The sequence below is a fragment of the Micropterus salmoides genome, unplaced genomic scaffold (assembly GCF_014851395.1).
Source record: "Micropterus salmoides isolate LMB-PRFRI ecotype aquatic unplaced genomic scaffold, ASM1485139v1 Ms_hic_scaffold_13, whole genome shotgun sequence".
In the NCBI taxonomy this organism is placed as follows: Eukaryota; Metazoa; Chordata; class Actinopteri; order Centrarchiformes; family Centrarchidae; genus Micropterus; species Micropterus salmoides.
The window spans coordinates 6,551,893-6,566,632 of record NW_024040374.1 but is presented as its reverse complement, the minus strand read 5'-3'; the positions used below and the strand labels follow the sequence as shown (position 1 = coordinate 6,566,632).

At 39.7% G+C, this 14,740-nt stretch overlaps 1 protein-coding gene across 4 annotated transcripts in view; it reads left to right on the top strand.

Annotated features, from left to right (window-relative positions):
- Nucleotides 1–14,740, top strand: part of LOC119900364 (discs large homolog 1-like protein) — a 115,591-nt gene that overhangs the window by 1,410 nt on the left and 99,441 nt on the right. For all 4 annotated transcript variants that reach the window (XM_038715221.1, XM_038715222.1, XM_038715224.1 and 1 more), the window contains exons 2-4: nt 423–593; nt 4,240–5,101; nt 5,901–5,997. In XM_038715221.1, coding sequence (XP_038571149.1) covers nt 423–593; nt 4,240–5,101; nt 5,901–5,997 — 1,130 coding nt within the window. The remainder of the gene's footprint in view (nt 1–422; nt 594–4,239; nt 5,102–5,900; nt 5,998–14,740) is intronic.

Here is a 14,740-nt window from a genome sequence, read left to right as displayed (position 1 = left end):
AGCTAACAGTTGTTACATCCATGTACAGTACTGAAAGAACACCTTACTTTAATTTAATGTGCAATTCTGCATTGATGTTGAAAACTGAAAACAGGGAGGCAGAAAGGGAAAGAAAACATTCTATGATATTTTTAAGTAGATGGGGTATTTTAAAGGCCTATTGACAGACTAACACCTGTGTCACACTCACTGTGTGGAGCCAGGTGTCTTTTATTAACTTCACTCTGATGAAGACCCTGTGAGGTCTAAACCAGTTCGAGTTTTTTACCATAGTAATCCTCAATTAAGTAGAGGCTTTTAATGTACAGCACATAATCTCCTTGCTCTACTTAAGAGTGCCTGGGGAATTTTGTCTTTCCTTTTCTGTCATTACTTATGGGGTCAAAAGGTTTTTGTTATTTACATGTGTATTTTGTATTTAGATGCTCAGCGAGCCCTGGAGCTTCTCCAGCAGTACCGGGTCAAACTTGACCAGAGACAGCAGAATCAGTGCCTGACCAAACAAGGCCCTGTGGAGGAAGACCACCAGCTCCAGCAGTCTCTGGACAGAGTCATCAATGTTTTCCAAAGTCAGCTCTTTAGTGCTCTGCTTGGTAAGGATATCTGTTTGTTCATATACCAGTGACCCACTGTTCTTCTATACATCCATTTAGATACTTACCATTACGACAAGTTCACTTTGAAGGCTTGGTTAGCTTTTATCTCTTGACAACTCCGTTGATGCTTGGATTTGACATCTGTAGGAGATGAAATATCTCTTTGAGTGACTTGTTGATTGTGTTGCTCACAGTGTAGCTGGGATAGCTTGGATACTGTTCATTGAAAGAGGTTTTTGTTAGCACTATTTCAAATGTAATATTGAATTACATTATCTTAAACCTGGGCAAATAAAATAGAAATTGTCTGCATGGCTAGATGCCACTGTTGTGATTTGGTTGAACTGATCAGACAACAACAGCACACATTAACGACATACAATGACAAACAACAGCGCACTCTCATGCCAGTTCAGCAAGGCCTTTTATTTAAGGCGACATGGCTGACTGGATTAGGCTTTTCCCAAAGCAAGCCCTCCTGCATCTCAGTGCTCTGTACCTGGGCCCAGATGGCAGTAGGGTAAGATGGTGATTGAGTGGGTGTATGATGTCCTGTGTTATTGAGCTTGCAATGCGTGCAATGGCCTTAATATTTAGTTCTGCTAGGTTGGGTATGGGGAGACCAGTTATCCTAGCAGCGGTTTTGGTTATTAGCTTGGTTTTTGTGCTGGTCTTCAAATTAACTTCATAAACTCAGTGTGCTACTCTGCAGCCAGGTTTGTTTGCCTTGCATTTTGTTTGTTTGTTGGAACAGTGCAGTGTGTAAGTCAGGAAGCCAGGATGCTATGTGTTTTGGACTGTATATGAGGGCTTGAAGACAGGAACTTGCTTTGGTCCAAATGAAGATAAAAAGGTTTGGTTTGATCATAAGAGAAGGAGAGGAGCACATAGGATTTTTACCTATCTATGAATCTTAAATTAAGATAGGACAAGAAGTTAGGACATTTTTCTGCAGTGAGGCCCCCGAACCCACGGATGTAGGCGTGATGTCGTCTGTCACAGTAAACACAGGGCCCTTTGTAGAAAGTACGCACTAATTTAGAGAATGTGTAGCAAGTACAAATTCCTGCCAAGAGTTATCAGTCTGTGTCTAACTGGTTAGTTCTGCTTGTGGTGAACTGTTGCCTATTTGAAGGAAAACACTAGGCACATGTGTGTCTGTATGGCTATGTGCATGACGACAAACTGGTTCTTATTCTCTGTTCCCACCTGCTTTGTGCCACGCCCACACCTTTAGCTGTTACATTAACACTCCTTTCTCTGTTTTGTGTTTATGCACATTGTGTGTGTGCTGTTCACTAAACATGAGTTTCTGTTTGTGACTTTGACTTTTAATGGAGCTGTCAGTGTTATATCTGACACACACACTGAGTGTGTTTTTTTTCCCGCTTTATTGCTGAAACATAGTCATCGGAAAAGGAAGCCAGGGTTTGGATTAAAGAGCAGTGGATGATCCACCCAGCCAGATAAACTGGACCAGGCACCATGGTCTTTGACTGCAGTCAGAGGGTAACTACTCTAGCATGACACCTGTCTGGATTAAATGGGACCCATGCTGGCCAAGCAACAGGAAATTAGAGACTGTTGTGCTCACATCTTTATGTCTGATGTTCAAAACTCCAGCAAAATGAGAGACTCCATCGATGATGTTTGGTGCTCAAACGCAGCCAATGTGGATAGGCACTTTCCCAAATGTTGTTACCATATTATTATCATTATCTTATTGATGCTGTTTACATTCTTCCAGACGCAAATACAAAAAGTCCACTGCAGATTAATTTTTTGGGTGTATAGCGCTACATTCAAATATAAATTTTATTATTTGTTATATTCTGTGTGTGTAGCATGAAATGACTACAAACTTCTATTTTGTTGTACAACTTGTGTTGTATAATGATAAATAAATTAACTTTATCCTTGATCCTGGATAGATGTGACATGGATAGATGTGACTGTATGTTACTTCACTGTGTAATTTCCATCTTTGATGCCATTTTTAATGCCATTTATATATATTGTACTTAAATTCTCTGTGTCTTCACTCTTCTCCTTTTCTTTTTACACATCCTACTCCAACCGTCTGTATATTCCCTTTCCTCTTCTCATATACTGTACCTCTTATCTTCTCTTATGACCACCAAACTTATCTGAGAAATCAGCCTAAGCTCACAACCATGTCTGTGATTAAGTGTAGAATATCTAGGGGGAAGTGAAACCTCTAGATGAATCATAAAGTGACTTTGATACATTTTGTCAGTGTGGTTACTTCTTAAAAAGGGAAATGACAGTGGTATTAACATTTCCTCTTTGATGTGGGAATCCCCTAAATACAAGAGCTACAGTTCTACTGTAACCATTTTGGCAGTATGCTTGTGCTGCCACTAGAGGTCAACAACTGTGTTTGCTTTAGTTTCTCTACCAATTACCTTGCTATCGCAAAAGTAAAAGCAATCCAACTATTTTGTGACTAGCACTTGCTTGCATCTGAATGCAATGTACAATATACAGTAGATCTTAATAATTTCTACTGTATTTGGATGATGAAAACAATAATCATAATAGATTTATCATAGATACATTTCCACATTATTTTTCCATTAACTGCTTTATCAATCAATTGTTTAGTGTTAGGGTTAGGAATGTAAAAATATTAAAAGAAATGTCATCACAGTTTCCCGGAACCCAGTGTGACATTTTTAAATGTCTTGTTTTGTTTATCAAACTGTTCAAAACCCAAAGCTATTTAGTTTACAATAATATGAGACAAACAACCAGCAAATCCTCATTTTGGAGAAGCTTAAACCAGAAAATGTTTTGAGTTTTACATAGATATATGCCTGGAAAGATTAGTTGATTATCAATTTAATTGGCAGTTAATAAGATTTCAATATTTTATTCAATCGTCATCCTGAAAAGACACACATGAAGCACATTAGAATGATGATAATAGTGCCATAATTTAAAATTAGTCTAATTTCTATGTATAGATTTAAAATGGATATTACATAACCATTTCCATATGGTTAACCATATGACATGAGTAATGAAGTAAAATTTTTATTGTATTGTAAACAGAAAATATAAAATGGCTTAACTTTAGATGATGCATGGTGCAATGTTAAATTACCATAACAGCAGCGGTGCAGAAAATCACTTTAAAGTGACTACTACTAACATAAACACATTCCCCGTGTTGATAATTTTAAGATATAATGCTTGTGTGGGGACACAAAGTAAACGGGATTTGCAGTGCTGTCTTGCTGCAGCTGCTGTCTTGACAAACTGCTCTAGGATGCTTTTGTGTTCATGCTGCTTCAAGAGTTGTTGCATAGTAGTTGTACTGATGTGATAAGCCATTTCAAACTTGCAGAGCTTACAGAGTACCACATTGTTGGGTCTCGGTCTAAAAACTTTATGTGGTTGAAGGTAAATTTTTTCAGCTGCAGCTTGTTCTCTGGGGGAATTCCTGCTTAGACCAGGAACAGCACTTCATTGGGATGGGTTGTTGCATGTTCTGTGAATCGACATATTTCCGTCGCCAATTACATCGATCAGGCACCCCAGCCCTAGAAATAACCTCATTTATTAATGCTCTAAACTCTTCAGTCATTCATCATGGCTCTAATTCCTTCTCTCCTTCCAGACATTCAGGAGTACTACGAGTTGACCATCCTTTCAGACAGCAAGTGCTCTGTGGACCAGACAGAAGGTCCAGGGGACCAGACACACCATCCAGGGAACCTCCCTGCCTCTTGTAACTTGCCAACAGAGCCCTCAATTCAGCCACAGCCCTCCTCTTGTCCCCTGAGCCCCCAAGCTTCTGGAGGATCGTTTAAGCCAAAGCCTCTGACACCCAAACCCAAGTCAATCAAATCCCCTGCCCCTCCAATCCCATCTGGAACACCTACAACAAAGCCGTCTTCCCCAACTACACAGTCCATTACACGGTCACAGTCAGCCAAGGTCAAGTACCGTGCTCCTCTCCCTCCGGTCCAGCTGGGACCCTCCGAATCATTGGCATCAGAGACTCCTAAGCCGTCTTCTCCTTTTGTTGCCACATCCCCTAGAGCCACAGAGAGCAAAATAGAAACCCCCACTGACTCCATAAGAAGTGGAGTATCACTGAATGGAACAAAGGCACATCTCACTGCCACCAACCCTGATCTTTCTTCAGAAACCACCCATCCACAAAGTTGTTCTGTCTCTCCAGACCTCAACTTGGTGACTGTCTCAGCCCTCATCTCCAGCACCATCCAAGGCCTTGTGTCTCCAGCCACTCCAGACAAACTTACCCCTACAAGCAGTATTCCTAGCACTCACCCTGGTCTCAACAGAGTCACTGGCAATACTATAATCACTACAGCTCTTGAGACCAGCAAGGACCCAGGCATAGGCAAAGTCACTGCCGGCACGAGTCCAACTAGCCCCAACCAGGGAAGATTTACCTTCAGCATCCGCAGCCCTAAAGTTCCTCCAGGAGCTTTGACGAAAGGACCTCATCTGAGGTATGTCCAACAAATAAGCATACAGTTCAATTGTTAGTAGGGTAGATTAGCAAACAAGACTTTACAACTGATATATTACAGTCTTAATTGATTAATTCCAGCCAGGAAATTCATTGCAAAACTCTGAAGCAATGAGCAATTTACACCAAAGATGTGGACAAACGAAAAAAAATATTTTTTGATCAAACATTGTGCTGACAGTATCACAATCATGTTGATGCTTTGAATAAAGATAATGTGGAGAAAAAAAAACTGTGCTACGAACTTTCGTAGCCTTTTCATTCATTTGCCATTGACAAAGTTTGAGTTCCTACAGGTGGTCCTTTTCTTTATCTGGCTATGCTGCTCATGCTAACTAACCGAAATTGAGAGCACACAATCCCTGTTGTTTAAAACAACAAAACTAATTGACTGATAAACTCAGTATAGTTTCATTGAGACAAACAACCAGCAAATCCTCATTTTGGAGAAGCTTAAACCAGAAAATGTTTTGAGGTTTACATAGATATATGCCTGGAAAGATTAGTTGATTATCAATTTAATTGGCAGTTAAACTCAGTATAGGTTCATTCCCAACTCTTTTCATTTCTGTTCAGTCAGTGATAGAAATTAATAAAATATGCATTTATTTTATAAAAATGTTTTAATTGAAAACTTATGTAAACACAAAAAATGATGTTAGCTATTAAACACTTATTAACACTTTGTATAATGAAAATGTTTTTGTAGTTCAGTGTAGTAGTACAGCAGAATTACAGTTCACCTTCAGACACCCTCTCTCCTTGATCTCTGTACCTAGTCCAACCAGCCCAGGGCCACCAAAAGTCAACTCCACTAGCCCTATCCATGGTCCCGCCAGCCCCAGGCCAGCTAACAGCCTACTGACCCCCAACAAGGTAAGACAACTGTAGTTGTTTTGTATTGGTGCTGGAAGAAACGTGCAGAAAATCTCTCCACAGTTAAAAGCAGAGTCTAATATGTATCCAAAGGTGGGTGTTGGTTGAGTTGTTGAATTGTTGAGTGGCAAGTAAAAGTAGGGCTGCACGCTTCTGGAAACGAGGTGAGGTTATGTTTTCTCTCCTGAGTTTGAAAGAAACTACTATTAAATGAAAATATAGCCTCCAATATCTCCATGTGCTTGGGAGAGCTTGTCAGGTTTAGTTATGTACTGTTTAAGGCTCCCATTATTGATGTTTATATGTTCAGGTGGCAGAGATTGCTCGGCAGCAGATACATTTGTCATGATGCTGCAACATCAGCTTATCATTGCTTGTAAGAGATTATGCTGTCATGATTGTTTTTGAACTTGAAAATATTCCACTCAACAGATCAGTATGTAGGATCAGCAAAACATTTTTGTCAGAACTAGGGCTGGATTAGTATTTTTTGAATCTTCCTAACCATCACTGGCAAGGTTATCTTGATAATGGCTGTTTCTCCTGCCTGCCTGTGCTCAGCTTGTCTTGTTATTTATGGATGCAGTTTATGAAGAAAATACTGTTCACCCTGCTAATTCGAATACAAGAATCATTGTCATAAAAGATTTTTGTTGCTTCTTCTGTAACATATCACTTCCCCTAGGTGAAATTACATACATGTGTTTAGCAGTGACAACATGTCTCCTGCTGAAGCAGTAAATCAAAAGGCTGCTTGGGGCTGCAGAGAGCAGAATTAGACCTAGATGGACAGATCGTTTACGCATGCTGGCTGTTTGAACAGTGGCTTACATTGCATTACATAATATGACAAGGGGAATCAATTCAGTTCAGTAACATTTTATTCAATTTTTTGAGTCAGCAGAATGAGCTGAGAGATGAGCTCATGCAACTGGTTTTGTGTTGATCTTGCTGACATGGGAATTGAATGGTTTTGTGTGGTATAGGCTGCTTGACCCAAGTTACATTCATCTGCTGCTGATAGTCCATATGTCGGGAAATCTTTTTTATACTAAAGTTGCTTGTGAATATAGTGCTATATGTGCATCAGGCATCATTTGTACCCGCCAGCTGAATACTGCTTATGTAGGGGTTGGCGGTAACTGTGTTCCTAATTAATGAATCCAGTAACAGTTGGAAATTGGGGTGGTTCTTTTATTTTGAGATGCACAATAGTCACTTATCAGTGTAATCAACAAAAAAAGAAATTTTGTTACAAGTGTTAAGTTTGAAAGAAATGAAACACATTTGCTGTAGAAGAAATTGCTACCCAAAAATAATGCTCATTAGCACAACCCAGTGCAGACGGACTGACAACTTTCTGTTGGCAGCAGTGAGCATCAGGAGAAAACCAACAATGAGTGCAGGGCCAGTGGAGGGTGGAGCCATACAGAAGTAGAGTAGGACAGGAAAAATTTTAAATTGTGTGTATGTGTGTGTTTGTTTTATGCAGGAGATTTGGGTGTTTGGCTTCCCACCCCATTTTCCTATTTCTCTGTGCTCTGCAGGGCTTCCATGGAGTGTATAGTACAGTATGTTGTAAGGTTCCAAATCCAACATCAATTGCAGTGTTTTTGAGTATCTAGAAAAAGCCCAATATCCTAAGTGAGTGTAATCCCATCTCGGTGTGAAGCTTCAGGGTGCATATGGAGCTTCAACTTCGCCAATACCCACAATCAAAGTAGAAAGTAGAGCATCCATTGCTATACTGCTGTAACTGTTCACTCAGTCTAACCCCCCCACTCCTGCAAAACAGAGACTGACCTGATAAAACATCAGAGTGGTGTGTGTATGTGTGTGTGTAGTAATATGTATTTCAGTGTGTGCTTATGTCTGTGTATACACGTCTGTCTGTGTGAGTGTTTGCTTGTGCATCCATGTGTATGCGTTTCTGCGCCTGTCACTGCATGTTTGCCTGTCTGTTTTTTGTTTTTGAGTGTGTTGTGCATGTGTGCAGATATATATTCTGAACCATTCACTTTTTGAGGTCAAAATGTGGCTACCAGCTGCCATAAAACGAAGACAGCAGCTGGAAAACAAGAGGGCGGGTGGAGGTGCACTGGGACAGCTGCCATGTTTCCGAGTCGGCCTCTATTTTAGTGGAGAAGCCCTCTCTGGCTGCTCTGATGAAAGGACAGGTGGAGAGGACATGAGAAAGGGAGGAGAGAGAGATTCAGGGATGAAAGAAGAGGAAGAGAAGGAGGTGACAGAGACGGACAGACGACAGAAGGATGCCACCAACAGCAACTAGCGGCTGAGTGGTGGAGTGGTGGAACGGGAAAGTTGAAGCTGGAAGATGTTTCGGTGAAAGTCTGCCAGTCGGACTGGTGAGGATGGACTGCATCTGTATCCTCACTACCAAGGTGAGACACAGGAAGAGGGTTAGAGTAGAGTAGAGGAGAATGGCAGAGAAGACAAACAGATCAGGGTGTGACAGTGTACAGCCTCAGATCAAATTTAGCTAAATTGTCATGGTTTTGTGATCATTGTACCTCGCGATGGCATTCATTCATTCATTACAGCCATCACTTTAATTTTTATGTTGAAGTTGTGTGTGTATTGTGTGCTAAGCTTTTAATGTGCCAAATGTCCTCACATGATCTTTTTCATTGTAAAGACCTGCAGTCCTTTTGGGGATTCCACTTAGCAAATCCAACTGAAGCATTCCACAATAAACTACATGCTTAGTAGATGATGGGAAACTATATGCACCTAGTCAGAATTAGCCATATCAAATTGTTGACAGGTTGCTTATTACACAGATGGGGCGCTGTACTTTGTGTGAATGAACAGGCTATAAGGTGATATCTTGTGCTCTAGTGAAGCGACTCTAATGGGAATGCCAAGCTGTTGGTCTGACAACATGTGACACCCAGAGAGACAAGAAACTGGGTTGGTAGGACACACACTTCAAAAGACTAGCTATCTGACTGGCTGGCTGTCTGTGTAGATATCTGACTGATTGACTGACTGGCTGAATGGTCTCAAGGCAGGAGAGAATACTTGGCTTATGAAGGCTGCAAAATTAAACACATACATTATGCACACATGTGCATGCCTAGAAATGCATGGCCCATTTAAAAGCAGCATAAACAGTGTGAGCTGGGATAAGCTCCAGCGCCCCACGACCCTGCATAATATAAGTTTAAACAATGGATGGATGGAGAATTATATCATAAAGGTGCTTTCATTAGAACATAACTGCAAATATTATGAGGTGTAAAGGCCAGGGAATGCATGGAGCGAACTTTTTTGTACAGCGTGTCTTCTGACCTCATCTAAAGGCAAAGGTATTCAGAAATGTTCTAAATGGCCACAGTTGAAAGGAGGGTGAAAAGCCTTCTGTCATGGCATAATCGCTCAAATAAAGATAGCAGAGCACACTTTAGGACAATCTCTCCTCAAAGACAATGATGGTATTGCATTACTGTAGTTTGTACAACATGATGATACAACGTGATGGAACTAGTTATGTGACCTGAGAGAGCCTGAGAGAAAAGTTCAAATCCTGCATTCTGTACTTTGTCACCTTTACACACATAACACACATAAAGGCTGTGTAAAGTGGACATGCTTATCAGAATGTTGGGTTCTGAAAGTTACAGAAATTGTTGGACGCACTCTGCAAAATTCTGACATCAGAAAGACATGGGCGGAGGGGGTTTCTGAAACTATTTGACGGCCTTACAGACACTTAAACAAAACCAACTAAAGGATATAGTAATGTGAGTGAGAGTGAGAGGGATGCCACTGATACAGATCTTCACTGTAAATTTTGTTATTCTGTCATTAGATTTGCCTTGTGTCTTCCACTTTTCACTACATTTCACATACTTTGTTCTTCCATAATGCTTACTAGACCACACCACCTGATCCTGCACATTCAAACAACAGTTGTTTGTCCTGATTCTTGTGGTTATATTATACATAGTTAACAAAATAAAAAAACATTAAATGTGGGGTTAAATCCTATTTCAAGCTTGGTCTTGTGACATAGCTCAATTTTTGGCACTCTGATTCAGAATCAGTCTTGATGGCGCTTATTCGTGGACTTGTCTTGGTTTCTGCTTAGGTATTTATGCCACATTATCTGCCTAAAAGTCAAACGCTTCTAGGTGACTTATAGGTCACCCTCCCTCCTTATTAAGAAGCACTGTCTGCAGCCATCATGACTTTGCTTATTAGCTATTAGGAGCACAACCTTCTGTCATGCTGGCAAACACAGGGATTGTGAATTGAGACTGGACAGAGAATCAAACTCTCAGTAGCGCACAGACATACACACTCACAAATAAGTCTGCAGTCTGTTGGCAGATAGTCTAAGAAGATTCCGTCTCACAGTCATCTGGTTAATCTCGTTTATCTCATTAAGATAATAGATAAAAAAAACAGAGGGTGTTCCCTGAGCTCAAGACCGCTAGATTACTGCTCGAGGCTGTTTCATTCTTTCTTATCCAGATTCTTCTTCCCATTACCCCCATCTGACCCTCTTTAATTCTTTTACCATTTTCATACTAGGTAAACAGAAAAATGCATAAATAAAGAGAGGTTTTAATATCCAGGCCTGAATGCACTAATTAACGGAACATCTAATAATCTAAAATATACTTTTACATTAATAGTAACAACGATTCAATGTGTTTCCAGTGCTGACATATGAACAACGATACAATTACATTCAACCTGAAAGTGCAGGCCAATCCAATAGGTTGCAAGCACCTCTAATCCAGACATAAATATCAAATCTAAATCTTGCAGCACCTTACTCATGGATGTGTTTACTAAAATCCTTCAAATAATGGATACTCAGTTTTCAAACATGTATATTCAGTAGTATCTATGCGTGTCGAGATTGTTGTCAAACATATAGTACGGTGATTTTACTTTCAATCAACATTCTCTTCTCTGTTTTTCCCATTCCTCTTTTAAAATCCACTTTTAAATCCCACCCTGGTTTTATCAGTGTGTGATAGTTGTTTGGTCTTACTGAGTGTCACTGGCTTCCGTTTTTCCAAGAGAGCAAGAGTCTCTCCTAAGAGGCTTACCTAAGGCTGCTAATAGACTTTACAGAGGTGGAGCTATTTTAGGATGGACAAAGAGGAGAAAAGAGAAAGAAAAAAATAAGAGAGAGAAACACAAAGACCGAAGCAAGGAGAGAGATCGAGTATGCAAGCAAGTGCATGAGCACGAGTTACTCGCATACCTTATTTTACTGGATTTACTGGAAACGCCATGTACATTCCACCGATCCACCGATCCATCCATCTGTGCAAATGTCCAACTGGCACTGTGGTGTAACAGTGTGGAGCTGTTACGGCTGAAATATTAATCAACGGAGAAGGCGTGAGAGGAGGGGAGGGAGAGAACTTCCTAATGCAGGTGTAGAAACATTGAGCCCAGAGCTATGTAGCTGTAGCAATGTAGGACTGCTGTCACAGGTTGGCTCAGTTTATGAGACCATCAGCGAAAAGTTAAATGTGCTCTCTGCTCTGTGAGATCCACTCCTGTTGTGAAGAACTGGACTACATTTGTAGGTCTTTGGATAGCCCTGCCTAGTAGGGCTGACACATATACTGGGCCAGCAAGAGGGATACATGTGAAGATGGACCATTACAACTCTGCATCCTCAATCAATGTAATGTATCTTCACTAACTTTGAATTGCAATTTCTTTTTTTTCATTTTTATTTGTTTTTTTTAGGTGTGGTTCCCTCAGAAGAGTCTCAGAAGAGTCTTGTATTTGTTTTTCTTTTATAATAACTATACATATGATATTTTGATTGAAGACAAATCACCTAACAAAGCAATAAAGGAGCTGTCAGGGATGCTGAGGCCAAGCATGAGGGATAGAGTCTTCTAGATATAGTCGAGAGTAGCAAGGCCAACAGAGGGCAACTGAGGTCAAATCAACGTCAGTAATGACTGGCCAGTAGACTATTATCTGTGTATTTCTGTTAGATCTGTGTTTTTCATTCACATTTAGTTTGGTTTTAAAGCAAACGAGGTGTGTGTTTACATAGTATCTGCTGTGTATGTGAACAAATGAACTTGTCCCATGATTCTTTTGTAATACACTGTGAAAACACAACCAAAACATAGTAACACACTTCAAAAACATTCTGTATTTTCTTTCTTTATTATTTGATAGTGGAATTTAAATAAGTATATTTACTTTAGTGCTGTACTTCAATACAATTTTGAGATACTTGTCCTTTACCCTGAGTATTTTCATTTTATTTTTAATTTATGTTTCTATGCCACAACATTTTAGGGGGAAATATTGCGCTTTTCACTCCACTACATTTTTGGACAGGTTTAGTTACTAATTACTTTTCAGATAACAATTTTACATAAAGAAGATAAGAATTTTAAATGCAGGACTTTTCCTTGGTTTGCAATGGTGTATTTTTACATTTTGGTATTGGTGCTGGATACTTCTTCCACCACTTGATACTAATCAGTCAAAGTAGAGGTTGGCACCTATGCATATCTGTTTCAGAGGCAAATGTGTCACATCCTTCTGAAAGACTTTAATCCGGTTCCGGATTCTTTCTTGATTCTTCAGAACTGTATCAGAGGTGCTAGGAATCACAGAGGATGGCACCCAAGAAGAGCTGAGTAATTGTGAGGAAATAGTCCAGGGCCAAAGGTTATGACTTAAACATTAATGGTAGCCTCCTGCTAATATATCATTTCCTGGTGTGGCTACCCAAATACTTCTATTCTGAACTGCACATGCTAACCACTGATGGACACTAAACTCCACTAAATTACTAAAGAACACTAACTTTACTCATTGACCACATTGGAAAACAAGTCCCACGTTTAACAAAGGGACATGAGAGAACCAGATAAAGCTAGGCACAATTAGCTCTGCTGCTTTGCTTTTAAGACTCTTAAAGAGGGGGAAATTAAACAGCTTAGAATCACCATGGCATTGTGACCCCATGGTCATTGCATGTCAGGATAATTTGAAGAACAGATCAGGGCCATTTAACATGTCAAAATGATGAGCGTGGCCATCTTGTACTGCTTTGTAGTGCTGCCAGTCGTATAAATGCAGCAATTGCAGTAGAAATACTGATTTGTTGAGACTGAGACTGTGGAAAAGATCATTTTGTCTTCAAGTGACTGTTTTTACACACAATGCATTTACATCCGTATGTAAGTATTTCACATGATGTGGCTATCACCCAACTGGTTATTTTTCATTAAATAAGTCCTTTTTTTTTAGTTTTTTAGAGTTTAGTAATTATTCATTATACAGTATTATATGAGTTTAGTAATTATTCATTAGACAGTCAATATATGTTTACAGCCATTCTATGTCTACATTCAGATCCAGAGAGACTGCAATGTATTTCTATTGTTTTATACAGTATTTCATGCATACTTTCATTATTACAGCTCATATAGACCCCTGCGGAAAATTTTAATAAGATGTTATAAGCCCACAATGTCAGCAAAAAACTTAACAACAAACAAAAGACACAAGAGGCAATGATCCGGGTCCAAGCAGATAAATGTAAACTTGATTGTTTCACTGCCACCCTGAGGTCACTTTATGCTCCTTAGTGTCATTTTCTGCTCCTGAGCGGTGAGTGGAATTTGCATTCCACCTGCCAATTTTGCGTTTTGGTATTACAGTTTTTGCTGAACGTTTTATCAGAGAAATAGAAGATGAAGAAAAATGAAATGATGGACCCCTAAAAATACAAGTAAATGTTAGATATGATTGAGATAAAATTTATATTTAGAATACATTGCCCAGGTGCTGCTGTGTCTGTGTTTAGCCACACAGTGGCACTATATGCATGACAAACACACCAACATGTTGGGTACTCAAGCTATTCGGAAGAGACTTAACACTGCACTTTGGCTATTTGTCCCTTGGAATGAAATATTATGAAATGTTCTATAAACGACAGTCCCTTAATGGTAAAAACCTCAAACTTTTCTGCTGTGCAGTTGATATTTGTAGCTATAAGGTTAAAGCCGGAGTCGGTGTGTCGTCACACAGCATTTTAGAGAGAGGAGAAGAGATACTATATATAGAGGTAAAAGCAATCATGTGGAAACTACACATACACAGCTGCTAAAAGCTGATCTTGTGACTGTATTTGAAATGTTGATGTATGGAGTCTTTTTTGATTGGTAACTTTGTGGAATGGAGAATCTGATTGGTGAGTTGTGAGTGTATGAGGTTACCACATACACATATACACAGTGTAGTTATTTCTGTGCTGGCTGACCTACTAATGTTAACATGTAGTGCATGCCTGCTAGGCTCATGATGTAGCATCCTCTGTCTCTCCCTCTGTCTCTCTTTCTTCCATTTCTCTTTCATTTCTTTCTTTAATTGTCCTTCCTTTCTGTCCCATCTTCTTTATCTCTTTCTTTCTTATATTACTTCATTCTTTCTTCCTTCCTTATTTTCTGTTTTTTAGTAGTTTGCTGTGTGATATATTCTTTACACATATATCTTTACACTCACATTATGTTTCATGAGCTACATGAGCCAAAATGCCTGTGGCTATCCCAGATGTATGAATGTATTTTTGTGTGTTTGTGTGTGTGTGTTTACATGCGTATGCACACACATCAGCAGGATCTCCATCTGTTTCTTGCCAAACACAGAGGGCTCATATAGCCGGTCTCAGAAGGGCTAGCTTAACGCACAAGCCAAGACTTTTGGAAGAGTGGCA